We start from the raw sequence: 14,465 nt of genomic DNA, 5'->3' as shown, positions 1-14,465 counted from the left end.
AGAGAGAGAGAGAGAGAGAGAGAGAGAGAGAGAGATACGAACCGCGCGTCGGGTTCCGAGGGCAAAACGGCGGCACTAGCACGCGCGCGTCACGCGACTGCCTCGCCGACGACAACCCGTCTCGATCCGCGGGGTCGCGTCGCCGCATCTGCTCAATCGAGGCACGCTCGTGACGTGGCGTCGCGGCGATACTCTCTCCCCTCATGCAGCACCGTCTCGGTCGCTGTGCTCCGTCGAAGCGCGCTCATGACGTGACGTGGCAGCCAATGGGAATTTCGGTGCCGTTCCGCTGCTACAGACGCCGGCTTTTTCGCTCAGTGGGCCATTTGATGCTCTTGCATCAAAAATCAATGAGATCTAGCAGAATTACGAGAGCTTTTAAGCGTATAGCAACTTTAGAATGGCGAAGAGAAAGCCACGTCTTTGACTCACTCGAGCTGCTGCGCTTAGGAAATAACGTGTTTCGAAAATAATTTGAAACTCGCACTAAACGAAAGAAAAATTATGCGAAACTCTTGTACCGTAAAGATAAATGCTATGCGAAGCATTTTGTATGTATCTGGCTAACTAGCATCGTTTGACGTTCCGCAAAGTGTTACGAGATGGCGCAACAAGTCCGTGTAAATGGATTGATTCTGTGTGTGTGAGGAGAGCGTGAGTTACGGCGACGGCACAATGATGACTTGGCGGTGATTACGGTGGCATGACGACGATAGCGAAGACGATGGCGCTTCGATTGCTTTGTTCGACTCCGGCGAAAAAATGTACTACCCGTTCAGTTCCGACATAAGTAAATCGGGATGGCGCTATAAGGTCTATTCCATTCAGCCAAGTTTCTCTGCACCTTCTGCACCTGTTCACGGTGCACTACACCTAGACCCTCGATTCCCCGAGGTGCAGCAGTGCACCCTGCACCCCCGTGCTCGATTAAACGGGGTGCAATGCAAGGTGCCGCCGCGGTGCACTGCACCCTTGAACCTTGCAGCGGGTGGGTGCAGCCCGGCACCTCCTGCACTTTTTCGTTTGAGGTGCCGTGAACCTTTTTCTGAATCGAACAAGCCTATAATTTCGCGTGGTGTCTGAAAGCGCTAGCTGACAGGAGGGAATGAAAGGGAACTTCTGGGCCAGTCACTCGCTGCTAGATTTTTCAGTCGCTCGACCGCAAAACTGTTGAACCAACACCAGATGCGCAGGAACAGGACGCCTGTTCCTGCGCATCTGGTATTTTTACGTGGCAATTCAATTGCGAGCAGATGGCGACTGGCTGGTCCCACTTGCCGGTGTGAGCATCGGTCACCTTCAGCCGCTTTTTGGTCGACAGTCGCAAATGGCCGCGCGATCTCCTCAAGCCACCGGTGTGAATGAGCCTTCGGGCAACTTGCTGTGCGACGTAAGGCACGTGAACAACTGTAGTCAGGCTGAAAATTATGTTTCCGTCTGTGGCTTAATAGGAACTCTCTCTCTCTCTATCTCTCTCTAGCCTTCTTGATCGGATGTGACGCACGCGTCATCGTTTGAAAGCGCTAGCTGACACGGAAGAAGTGCGCATGCCTCTGCAATCTAATGGGTAGAGTATCGGAGTCTCTAACGCTGCGAAAAGCTGGTTCGAATCCCATCGGGCCATCGGTTACGTATTTCTTATTTAAGAATCCCGAAACTAGGCTGGACAGGAACGCAAAGTGCCTAGTACGGGCAAAGAATGCTAGTTGCAACTATTTTCACATATCGCCGACAGGAGACATCGCAGCTGAAAGCGACGAAAGGACTACTTCGGTTTTTGAAAGAGACGGGTTTGGACAAGCTGCTGTGACAGTGATGTCACGTACCGCACAAGAGTGACGGACTGTAACTGACGATGTGTGTGCTGTGTTATGTGCTCTCTCTCTCTCCTCCCCAGCTCTCTCTCCCATGTGTAGGGTAGCAAACCGGTTTAGCTAAACTGGTTAACCTCCCTGCCTTTCCTTCTCCACTTTTTCCTTCCTTCCTTCGCGCATTAAGACACGTGAGGACTTATCCTATGCGGGTTGCCTGGGTGTGCGACGTGGCATGGTAACACACCCAGCCATGTATTAACACGTTGTGTAGTCCCAAAAGATCGAACCAGAACCTTCATCACGCCAATGTCAGAGGCACTGGCTACGCGTTTAGGTGCTTGGTCATTTTAACTTGCTGTAGTGCTTGCAAATTGCTAAGCGAGTGCTTTGTGTTTCGGCGGACGCGCACGCAGTGCCTCGAAGGGGGCCAGAGCACGGCCATGGTGCGTGGCCGGCTGGAGCTGGCGAGTGCGCTGCTCACCGTGCTGCTGAGCGTGGACGTTGCCCTGGTGCTGGTCGCGAAGGGCCCCCACGCCTACTTCTCTTCGGGATGGCACCTGCTTGACTTCATCGTGCAGTCGGTACGCGCCGCCATTTCCGTACGTGCGCCGGATGTCGGCCACACGGAGACCTCGCGTTGCGCAGAGCCGAACGTGGAAATTCAGTCACTCAGTGGATGAAAAAAAATGAAGCACTAGAGAGGTCTACTTATACGTATCGCGGATGGGTCTATTTTTGTTTAGGTGGTCTCGTTATACCTGATGTCTCAGGTTTGAATGGTTTAACCTGGCGGCTTCATGACGATGACACCAGACAAACCACGAGGTTTGAATAAGTTACCGAGTTCGGCGTCATCATAACTTGACCGCGATGCTATCCATCTAGCATAACTAACTCGTCGTGAGCGACTAGAGTGCCTTGACAAATTTCGGTCTACCCGTCGAACGTCGGACCGTTTTGCTGAGACACTGATTTCGAGTTTACTTTCTCGCCCAAAACCTTCCAAAGCCCATCTTCTGTTAACAGCTCGCTCTTTGTACTCCTAAAAGCGGAAAAAAGCTTTAGCGGGCTTTTATGGGCAATGCTTGAAAGATAAACATCATAACCGTAATTCACAAGTCAAGAGTACAACCAAAGCTCCGGCGTCACTTTGAAAGCACGAGGGCCCATCTTGTCGCCGTCAAATTGAGACGAACACAATAATCTGCAAAGGACCACCAACGACTCCTGAAGTCATGGCTGTGCTGTTGGATATTTGAGATCAAAGCCAACAGCTGGTCGATCAAGCTGTGCTGATGGGCAGACCGAGGCATCACTTGGGCCATTTACGGCGGTGTGCGAAACGAACTGCTCACACATGGATGCGGACGAGGGCACGGGGATACCGAAGGAAGAAACGTCGTGGATAGTGATCGGTTGACGACCACACACGAGGAAAAAGGGCGAGTACCCCGTAGTGCGTTGGACGGCCGTGTTGTATGCGAAAGTGACGAATGGTAGAATGACATCTCAATTGGTGTGGTCAGGGTTGATGTACATTGATATCACGTTGGATAGCGTGCGATGAAAGCGCTCTGTGAGGCCATTAGGTTGAGGGGGGTAGCTGGAAGTCCTTTAATGGGTGGTATTGGACGCACGGAGAACATCGTCGAGAAGTTTAGACAGAAAGGTCCTGCTGCGGTCACACAGAAGGACACGTGGGGCTCCGTGCCGTAAAAAGATGGCTTTCAATATATGTATGTAATTGGCGAACTGGTACTCAAAATCCTTCATTGGGGTCTTGCCTCTGATGCATTCGAGTTACAATGCGGAACGTGTCCTCGGGTCACCCTTTCCTTTTTTTGATTCATCATAGCCTCAGTTGCTCTTGCGCCATAAGACCCTGCATAACTTACTTTTCCTTTCGACAACGTTCTTGCCGTGGTCTCATGAGGGGCCTTACTGTGAACACGAATGGCAAGTTACTGTGTTGAGCGAGACGAAGAGTAACCGAGGGGCCCGATGTTCGTTAGCCACAGCGTAACAGCCGCATGAAGTCAACAAATTATGAAGCCAAGAAAAGCGCATGAGAAACTAACTGTAGTTTTTAATTCAGATGTAGAAATAACGAGGAAAATGGAAAATGGAAGCGGACGTGTCGCCTGCTTGGGGTCCATTGCGGAATTTGCCTGCAATAATTTTGCCTTGGCCGATGTCCGGTTTAGCGTATAGAGGAATGTAGTCGTAACTCCACAGCAGAGTCATCGTTATGGGCTTATGGCGAGATGAGGCAGCATTAGTTGGCGTACGCCGTATAACTGTTCGCAATTTGTTTGCAGACATCGCTGCTCTACGAGGTTCTGGCCGTGATCGGAGTGCAGGGCTCGGTGATCAACGTGCTGCGCGCCACCAGGGCGCTGAGACCCGTGCGAATCGTGTCTCTCTTGCCCGGGATGAAGGTGGGCATTCTCCTCTTGTCGTTCGTCAAAGAATGAGCTATTAATCTATGGATCAATGAACCCGAGCAGTAGATTGGTTCGGCTGTTGAATGGGGTGATCCAAGCGCTAAACTACCTTATATGATCAATCAATCAATCAATCAATCAATCAATCAATCAATCAATCAATCAATCAATCAATCAATCAATCAATCAATCGATCGACCAATCAATCAATCGATCAATCGATCAATCAATCGATCGATCGATCGATTCGGTAGCCAGTCGTTTGCTAACTACATCAGTACTGGCTCAGTAAATCGATAAGGAGGTCAATATAGTACAAACATGAACAGCTTGTCAATATTGAACAGCAGACAGACTCGCCGAGTGTAACGCAGTCATGTAAAGTGCTCGTGGTCGTCATCAGGTCGCAGCTGCTACAGTGAACCTCCGTGCGTGGTAGCTTCCGACGCCGGCTGTTCACTTAGGACAAACAGCCTTTCTTCTATCGTGAAGAAAGCACGCAGCCAGCGTTCCCAAAACAAGGATGCCTAACATAAATAATTACTGGTTCGGTTGGTGTCCAACGTGCTCCGATTGTGTTCCGGTTCAATTCTGGTTCGGAGAAATAAAAATCTGTAACTGTTCACGAACCGCTTGGCAACACTGAACTGGTTCGCAAACTGTTTCGGCGGAGTTAATTTTATCCTGCCCCATGGCGATATGATGCAAAGTACTGTCGGCTTGTCCGCATGGCGCATGCAAGTTTCATCATGAGGAGACAGAAAATTACGAATGGATCATGCAGACACTGGGAAATTTTCATGTACCTATTAAATACAGAGGCAGTAAGCGAGAATCCCTGCGTCAACGCAAAGTCTGCGTACCTTTCACACTCGTTACTTCGACTGAAGCAGTCAGTAAATTTTAGTTTTGCTTCAGGTTTGTGCTGCAGGACTGCTGGTGAGCGAACTGCGGCGTGCGATCTATGTTGTAGAAGACAGCGCGAATTCACATTGTATTATACAAATTACAACTTCAAACTTCTAGTCTGTAGCAAGTAAAGAAGCCATCATTATACATTTCACTCAGTTTGCTGCTTACTTAGAAGCTGGTGAAGGCATTGATGTTTTTGAACGACGAATGGCCATCGAGCGCACACGAATAATTTCTACAACCCGAAGAGCGTTGGACTCTGCTTGGCTGAGCACTAAACGTGCGTTGTACCATGACACGTAACAAAAGCAGATTTAGAGTGCCTTTTACAGCCGTGTTTACCGCTGACTGAGGAGGTGACGACATTCGTTAGCGGCAGCAGTGTTTGGTTACGATAAGTCATGCAGCTGAACTCGATGGTATCCCTCCTCGAGGACATCGTCCATTCCGCTCTCCGTGTTTATCTCGTTCGTCTAGCTTTAGTAACAAGTTGACCTAATGGCCGAATGGGGATCATCGCCAGAAACATTGATTCCGCGGAGCCCCTGAAACTGCTTTCCGACCGCGGAACACAACTGGCATCGCCGACATCAATCAATCAATCAATCAATCAATCAATCAATCAATCAATCAATCAATCAATCAATCAATCAATCAATCAATCAATCAATCAATCAATCAATCAATCAATCAATCAATCAATCAATCAATCAATTCTTTATTTCCAACGGCAATTGGTGGCCCCTCAGACGAAAAGCAGTAGGAAACCGCTTGAAAGTGCCTTAGGGCCCATGCACATGGCAACGGTTTCACTGTCCAGTTTAGAAAGAACTGCCAGATTTACAGTAGTGAAATTATTATACATAATAATATGAAACACAAAAATATAAGTAAGTAGTACAAATACAACGAATGCAATCAATGCATGCATTTATTCTGAGTTTTAATGGTTGGTCAAAACGTGCAAAGCAACGCGTGTGCACATGACACAAGTAACAACGAACTCTATGCTCAAAGTTAATAAACATTCTAATCGGGATAGAACATCATAATATAAAATTGTTAAGCTAGAGAGTTAGAAAAAAATTCACGTATCTCTTTTTTGGTGAGCGCAGCAATGCCGACATCTATTTTTGCATGTTTATTGAGCAAAGACGGCAGTGTAAACCTTAGTGACTGCAGAAATCATGCAGACCGTGCGCCGGCAAATAACGAGCCACTTGTCGGCGCTGCGGCGACATGCGTCACTGTGTTGTATGCGCATGTTAGACACACTTTTAATAAACACCCGAAAGGATTCATTTGCAAGTAAGTAACTGATAGTAAACGACAATCGAACATTTATTTCATAACGAGAGAACATTGTATCCGTACTACGGTTGCGCGGGACGTTTGCGATATATGTACCGAAGAAATCTCTTTCGCGATAGGTGAATTGTATTTACGTTACGTACAGTTGTGGCGCCCCAAACTAATAGGCAATAATTTATACGGGTAGAAAAAAAAAGCGCGTGGTAAATCTGGAGCTTATATCTTGCTCTGGAAGAAAGTGTCTACACTGTGACAGAACACCAGCGGCGCGTGATAATGGTAACATAAGAAGTACGAGTGTCTCTGCCGAGCTGGCCGTAGTTACCAGCGCATTCCCGTCCTCTATCCCCATTCTCGCACACTTGTGGGTCGTAACATCCGGCCTGTTGAATAAGTAGTTACTCGAACAATCGTGCAAACTACCGAGCACCCATTGCCGCTTATACGCTTAAACCGGTTCGTTCCGAACTGGTAACCACTATCATCCTCTCGGTTCAGGTTCGGTTAGGGTTCAGGCACGTTCCGAAACTATCGGTTCGGGTTCCTTTCGACACCCTGTTCAAAACAGTATTATATAGAAGTTCATAGGCGTAAAAAGATGAGTCCCCGTGGAAAGCAACGGCAAGTATATATGGTCGTGAATTGGTCGCGCGCAGCTCCTAGTGGACGCGCTGGCCTCGTCGGTGCCGTCCATCGGCAACGTGCTCGTGGTGTGCGCCTTCATATGGATCATCTTCGGCGTGGTGGGCGTCAGCATGTTCGCGGGCCGCCTGTGGCACTGCGTGGACGCCAGGGGGCAGCCGCTCGACCCCGACCTGGTGCCCGACCGCGCCACCTGTCACATGCTGGGCTTCTCCTGGACCAACGAGAACGTCAACTTCGACAACCTGGCCGAAGCGTCGCTCGCGCTGCTCCAGGTGCGGGTGGCGGACGAACCAGCCTGCACGACACCTAATGCGCGCGCGCGCGCTGTAATCTCGAGCTGTAAATCTAGGGGGACTCGGCGTCGGCCTCTTCAGCTTTATTGTTCTGCCTGTCTTGTGTGCATGTGTGTGCTGGGGGCAATGCGTATGCGTGCGCGAGTGTGTGCCTTGTGTGCGTAACTGTTACGGGTGTGCGGTTTGTCTGCGTTATCTGTGTTATGCGCGTATATTGTCTTTGATGGGCGTGGGCACGTGTGTCAAGTGTGCTTGGGTGCGAGTGCCCTGGAGCTGCTGTCATGTCACCAATAAAATAAGCTGACTCTTTGCCCTCCCCCAACCCGCCGTGGTTGCTCAGTGGCTATGGCGTTGGGCTGCTGAGCACGAGGTCGCGGGATCGAATCCCGGCCACGGCGGCCGCATTTCGATGGGGGCGATATGCGAAAACACCCGTGTACTTAGATTTAGGTGCACGTTAAAGAACCCCAGGTGGTCTAAATTTCCGCAGTCCCTCACTACGGCGTGCCTCATAATCAGAAAGTGGTTTTGGCACGTAAAACCCAATAATTTAATTTTTTTTGCCCTCCTGCACAGCACGTTGACATTACTGGTTGTCAGCCTTTTGTTTCGCCATCGCGGTAGCGCCAGGCATCACAGTCTACGGTGTGATCACTTTTAAGTTATCCAGATTTTCTTTTTTAAATATCGCGTGTTGCAGATAACGTAATTCTAGTCTTTGAGCTATATTATTCAGAGAGGCGGACATTACTTGCACGAGAAATCAAGACACATGTTTAACTAATTAAACAAGCTCACTAATTCTTCATTACTTTGTGGCACACATTGCAATTTATGAATTGTAGCCGGTGAGCTTGCAAGGCGTATCCAATTGGCAAGCATTTCCAGAAAGACAACAGATATGCGCCATCAAACTCGGCGTAAAAATGCACAGTTGTTGCACTTTATTTTTTACCAAAACGATCTTTTATACATTGGAGCACTAAAGTATCTGGAACACCCATGTATTTCGTCCCGCACTTTGGGAAATGATATCTAGAAACTGGTGTCATCCTGGAGGTTGCTTAACTTCAAGTGGACACGTCTTGCGATCTCACCGTCTACATCCGCAAATTGCGATATGTGCCGTTAAGTAATTGTTAAGAAGTTATTTGGGGAATTGTTGTCAATTAGTTGAACATGTGTTTCGATTTTCCGGGCTAGTAATATCCACCTCTTGAATAACCCTGCAGCCCGAGGACAAGAATCATGCCATCTGCCACGTGCGATTTTAAAAAAATTCCGTATAACTTGAAAATGATTGCCCGTATAGTGCTGTATCTGCTGTAGTGCCGCTAAAAACAGGAACACATTCGCCAAAGAAGAAGAAGAAGTATTTTAATGATTGGAAAATGTAGAGAGGTCGGCCGGATAATGGAGCATCTGGCCAGCTACTCTACGAAAGGGAAGGGGAAGAGGGGAAGAAAAAGTGTCACAGTGGGGAATGATAATGGGAGGAACGAGGTGAAGGACACTATACACAACTGGTATCACAGGCGTGAGTCCAGGCCCGTGTCACCTAGGAAACGTGAAAGTTCGCCAAAAGTTGTTGGCAAAGTCAGTGGCTGGGCCGATTTCCTTGGGCCTGCCGTGACCTCTCGCCTCGGTGGTTCGCCCAGTGTTTCGACATGCGCGCCGATGGTTGGGTTTCCCGCGCAGGTGGCGACCTTCGAGGGCTGGATCGAGGTGATCGAGAACGTGCTGGACATCGAGGGCGTCGACCTGCAGCCCCGTCGGGAGGCCAACCCCTGGTCGCTGATCTACTTCGCCATCTTCCTCGTCATCGGCGCCTTCCTCGTGTTCAACCTGTTCGTCGGCGTCGTCATCGACAACTTCTACGCCAAGAAGCGACAGGCTAGTTTTTTTTTTTTTTTTTTGCTGCTCGCCGAAAATACATTCCGCCCGAAATTATGCGTATGTGATGCATACATATGTACCTTCCGTCATGTTTCTTATTTATTTCTTTGTTCTAACGTTTACACAATCTTTAAATGCCGCCTGTGGAATATAGCACGAGTGTATTCGTTGAGATGGATTACTCGAGGAGGCAGACATTACTCGCACTGAAAGTCTAAATGCACAATTGGCTGATTAACAAAATTGTACTAAAGTTTGTAAGTAGTTTCTTTAGAGCACGTATCGCGATATACGATATAAGCCAGTAATTTAACTTAAATTGAAACGAATTTCGAAACTAGTGCCACTTTTGAGATAAGCGCTTTCAAACTTGCGCTAAAATTTCACTGTTGTTCCACTTACTTTTTCTTAACGAAACGCATTTCTATGCATTGAAGCTCAAAAATTACTGGAACACCAGTGCATTTCGCCGCAAACTTTGGGAACGCATACCTCGAAATTAATGTCATCTTCAGAATTCGTTCCAAGTGGAAATGACTTTATACGTCACTGGCTGCTATCCGTAAATGACAATATGTGCCGTGTCACTCAAAAAAGTTAATTAGCGAAACTTTCATACCTGACACGTCTTTCATCCTGGTACATCTTTCATAACCTGCTACCCGCTCCCTTTTGTTATAGTCGTGTTTGCTGCTTCTGTATACCGTGTACTGGCGCGCTAGTTCTTGGTTATGCTATAGACGACGTCTTGATTGGCCTCGGGAAGTCTCGTAGCAGGCCGAAAGGTTGAGCAGAAAGCAGCCGCAGCTTTGCGTGGGTGTCACTAGCCATTACAGCGCCGATGCTGTTTTCGCTACGCGTGACCGTTACACTTAGCTTTCAGCGTGTGTGACGCGAAACGTAAGAAGAAAGAGCAATTGGACAGAAAGAAAGAGCTCCGTTTGTGTACGTTAGTTCTTCGCGTCACAAACGTTGACAAAGCAATGTACGAAGTGTGACCCACCGTCTATTTGAGCCGGAACGGGTGTCGACAACGATATCACGGAGGCTCACTGCCCGCGGATGAGGAACGCGTCACGCGCGCGTGCCGCAGCTGGAGGAGGTCCACTCGGAGCCCACGGCAAGCGAGAGTCAGCGCCGGTACGCGCGTTCTCTCCGCCGCCTGCTCGCCCAGAGGCCCGTCAGCTTGGTGGCCAGGCCGGCCGGCAGGGTCCGAGGATTTCTCTACGACGTGGCCGCCAGCAAGGAGTGAGTGAGACAACGTCCGGCCTCTGTCGGTCGCATTTTCTGTATTCAAACTGTCGAATCAAATTTATCCACCATTAGAAAAAAAAAAAACATGTCTGCCGCATCTTGCTTCGCACATGGCGTGGGGTCCCAGTAAGCTGGGGAACTCAAGCTGGACCTTTATTGTCGGTTAACGGCGAACAATGACAATGTTAATAATAATGTCATGCAAACCGATAATCGAATCGAGCCGAGTAAACATCGAAGCGCGTATCGATTGGACATTCGTCTTCGAGAACGCGCACGGAGAAATGTCCCTCTATGTATTTGATATCTGACACGAAGCGGAGGGCAGTGCTGCTCCTCGAGTGAAGTAGTCGGCGTGCTTTAGCAATGGTGCTCGATGATTCTTGAAATAAGAGACTAGTAACGAGACACTACCGGCGTCCGATCGAATGTGCTGGAGTGGCCGGGCAAGCAACTAATCATCCCCGAGGAACAGAGGGTGTCTGCGAATATTCAGCGTTTTCGAATGACAGGTTGAACATAGAGGTGTCCGACTAAATCACTTGAAACGAACAGGCGGTATTGGATTCTTCATGTAGTTCTGTTTGACTAATATAATGCACATATATCGGCTGGAGGTTCGTTTTTCCCGAAACAGTGCGATGCGTCCATAGTCCACGTAGAGCATAAACCGGAAACAAACATCTGCACTGAAAACCATCAGTAGCTCAGCCTCATCGGTGGACAATGAATTAAAACACCTTACTTACGTATATCTGTTTTGCTCGCCTCCTGCATTCTTCGCTTGGTCTGTTTCTGAATGTTCGGGGTGCAGACACTTTCAAGCCTCATAGTTGTTTTTTCCCCTGTACGCAACCAGTGACCTGTATACTAGAGTAAAATTAATTTGATCACTTATTAATTTGATAATTAACGTTGTCCAATGAATTAATTTAATACTGGAATAGCTCCACAAGGCTCCTGTTCATAATGGTGGCAAATGCTGGAGAAAGAAAGAAAGCGTGATCTGCAATGAGAATCCCTGTCTTCGTGGATGGCTTCATAGCAGCTGGTGCGTAGGCCTGGAAATTATGTGGGAGCTGTTGCCACAGCTTGCACTTTAAAGAGTAGTCAATATTAATCCAGAGTCTCCCATTCGGCGTGACTCACAATCATATCGTGGTTTTTGGCGCTTAATACCGGATAACTTATTGAAGTAATTAAATAATAATTAACTACCTCTTTGTACTTGTGTGCCGAACTGGCCTGTCCGATGTGATCAGCACTGCTCCAATAATGAATGTTCGCGCAGCCAACGTTTCGACAAAAGGACGTGTTTTCGTCGGGGCAGCAACTGCTTTCCTTGGCAGCGTTCCTGCTTTCCTTGGCAGGGAAGTTGCTGCTCTGACGAAGAAGAGTCCTCTTGTTTGGTTGCAGCGATTTATGACGCACTGTGTTTTCATCTGTCAGCCTTCATTCCGGCTTTGGCACGGCGAACTCGCACGGAACCAGACACCATTTACATGGACCTTTAATCTGACGCTTCTGACGCAACCTAACGTAACCGAACCACATAAAGTCAATCAATCAATCAATCAATCAATCAATCAATCAATCAATCAATCAATCAATCAATCAATCAATCGATCGATCGATCGATCGATCGATCAACTCGACCCGCTTCTGTCGCGTTCGCGTGCGCGCAGGCTGGCTGTGGCGTCCGCGGCGTTGGCGCTGCTCAACGGCATGCTGCTGGCCTCGGAGCGCTACGAGTGGAACGAGCGGCAGCGGGCGGCGCTGGGCCGCGCGCACCTCGTCTTCCTGGTGGGGCACGCCGCCGAGCTGCTGCTGCGAGCCGCCGCCACGGGAGCCGCCTTCTTCGCCGTCAAGTGGAACCAGTTCGAGCTGTGCGCGCTTGTCCTCTCCCTACTCGGTTAGTGGCTCGCACGGCTTTCATGCGAACGGCATTCTTGGAATTAGCCAGATCGGTTTTCTTTCCGGCTATCTAGCTATATAACCGATCCGATATGCCACTGGGTACGTGCAGCTTTTCAGTGAATACCTTTGTCGCCAACCTGGGTCACTGGGTATGTACCTCGGGGTCTGCGCGGACTTCGCGGAGACGCCGCTAGATGGCGCAGCGTGTCTAGAGGGAAGCGGGAGTGAGGAGCCTGGATGCAGTACACGCCTTATACATGACGCGTTTCGGCTATTCGCATACTTGAATAGTCATCGTCGATGAGTTCTGCCCGAATTTTTTATTGCGTTGGCGTTCTCTGGGAACTTCAAGCCCTTTTAGGACGCTCTCTATCTATGTGTGGTTGTATTGTAACGTGGCGAGAAAAAGACTGAAGAAGAAGAAGAGGGCGACGACGGTTCCTGTGGCAAGTGGCACCATTTCAACGGCTAGCTTCCCGATCGACCATCTCTGCCAGCCTTTATCTGTAAATAAACACACAGTCACCCGTAGCAGTTTTGGTGGAGGTTGCGGGCTAACTCGACCATGCCAACACGATCCTTCAACCACCTTATATTCGCCGAAGCCGCCGCTTTGCTGGATTGCCTTCATTACCGCTGGTGGTCGAGATGTCACGTGATGAAGACGACACCCGGACTGTACCAGCTCCAGCGACCTTTTCGGTACCAATTTCAGTGGTGGCTGGTTCCTGGCAACGCCAGAGCCTGATAGAGGCTCGATATTTATCAGGCAAGTCCGGCGAGGACGTGGACCAGTGGCTCACCCACTAGTAATGGGTGAGTAGCTGCTAACATTGGGACAGAGGAGGCCAGCTCTCGAACGTTGTGTTTTTTTGACGGACACGGCGCTCATGTAGTTCGATAATCACGAGGATACGCTTACATCATGGGATCGCTTATCGTCTGAAATCAAAGAGCGTTTCGGCGATTCCGTCGCCAAGAAGCAGGCAGAACAGAATCTGCTTTAAAGATCCCAAGTTCCAGTCGAGACGTTCACAACGCATATAAAAGCCGCATATTGAAGCTCTGCAAAACAGCCAATCTTCTCACGTTAGACAACGTTGGCTCATTCTTGAAGGGAATCGCCGAAGGTTTTTATGGCAAGGAGAGCCTCAACTCAGTCGCCGACGTAATGCGTCATTGCCGCACTTTCGAGACCCCCAAGAGGCGGCGTATCACACCGAAGTTCGGCCGGCTTGCAAATGTTACGACTGTTGCTAGCGTAGACGACTTCACATCACTCGATCTCGCATCTACTATTCGCCAGATCGTGCGGGAGGAGCTGAGTCGACACGCAGAAATGACCAACGACATAGGATTCCATGGTGCTCAGCAGTTTTACCGTCCCACATTGGCTCCTCTGTCCATTGCTGCAACAGGTGCGGAATACCACTGCGTGAGGCCACCATCAAGGCTGAAACGTAATTACCACCAGACGACTAGTTACCGCCATACTTCCGGATCTCCGCGTCCCTCGTCCACTGAGCACCCGGAACCAAACGGGCGATCTTATCGGTCGAGCGTCCTAACATCTCCTTTCAAGGGTACGACGTCGACCGCCAGCCTCCTTTGCGTTGCAGCTGCGGTACCCCTGGGCATATATGTCGCTTCTGTCACCAGCGTCGCCAAACGCCAAGGAGATACGAACCACCATCGATGTCATCTTGGCCCGACAGTTGAAACTTCGGCCATTCGTGGTCTCAAGGATCATTTGCGGCGACCTTCCGCAACAAGGTTCCATATGACACGATCACCGCAGCAGTTCTCCTGTTTCCGATCGCAGCTTGACTCCGCCTTCACGCCAGCGTCGCTCTCCCTCGCCGCTGCGAAGTTCATTGTCATCACCACTGGCGGATACTAGCTGGCACGACCGTTGGATGTGAGGTCGCCGGAAACGATACGGCACAGATGCCCCTGCCGGTTACAGTGCTGTGAAGGAA

At 49.4% G+C, this 14,465-nt stretch overlaps 1 protein-coding gene across 7 annotated transcripts in view; it reads left to right on the top strand.

Moving 5' to 3' along the window:
- The window catches only part of LOC135918744 (sodium channel protein PaFPC1-like), an 81,907-nt gene that overhangs the window by 36,844 nt on the left and 30,598 nt on the right, over positions 1-14,465 (top strand). For all 7 annotated transcript variants that reach the window (XM_070532105.1, XM_070532103.1, XM_065452408.1 and 4 more), the window contains 6 exons: positions 2,228-2,395; positions 4,133-4,252; positions 7,138-7,398; positions 9,118-9,312; positions 10,409-10,563; positions 12,255-12,481. In XM_070532105.1, coding sequence (XP_070388206.1) covers positions 2,228-2,395; positions 4,133-4,252; positions 7,138-7,398; positions 9,118-9,312; positions 10,409-10,563; positions 12,255-12,481 — 1,126 coding nt within the window. The remainder of the gene's footprint in view (positions 1-2,227; positions 2,396-4,132; positions 4,253-7,137; positions 7,399-9,117; positions 9,313-10,408; positions 10,564-12,254; positions 12,482-14,465) is intronic.

Source organism: Dermacentor albipictus, chromosome 1 (assembly GCF_038994185.2).
Source record: "Dermacentor albipictus isolate Rhodes 1998 colony chromosome 1, USDA_Dalb.pri_finalv2, whole genome shotgun sequence".
Classification (NCBI taxonomy): domain Eukaryota; kingdom Metazoa; phylum Arthropoda; class Arachnida; order Ixodida; family Ixodidae; genus Dermacentor; species Dermacentor albipictus.
The sequence above is the reverse complement of the archived record's forward strand: the minus strand, read 5'-3'. Positions and strand labels throughout refer to the sequence as shown.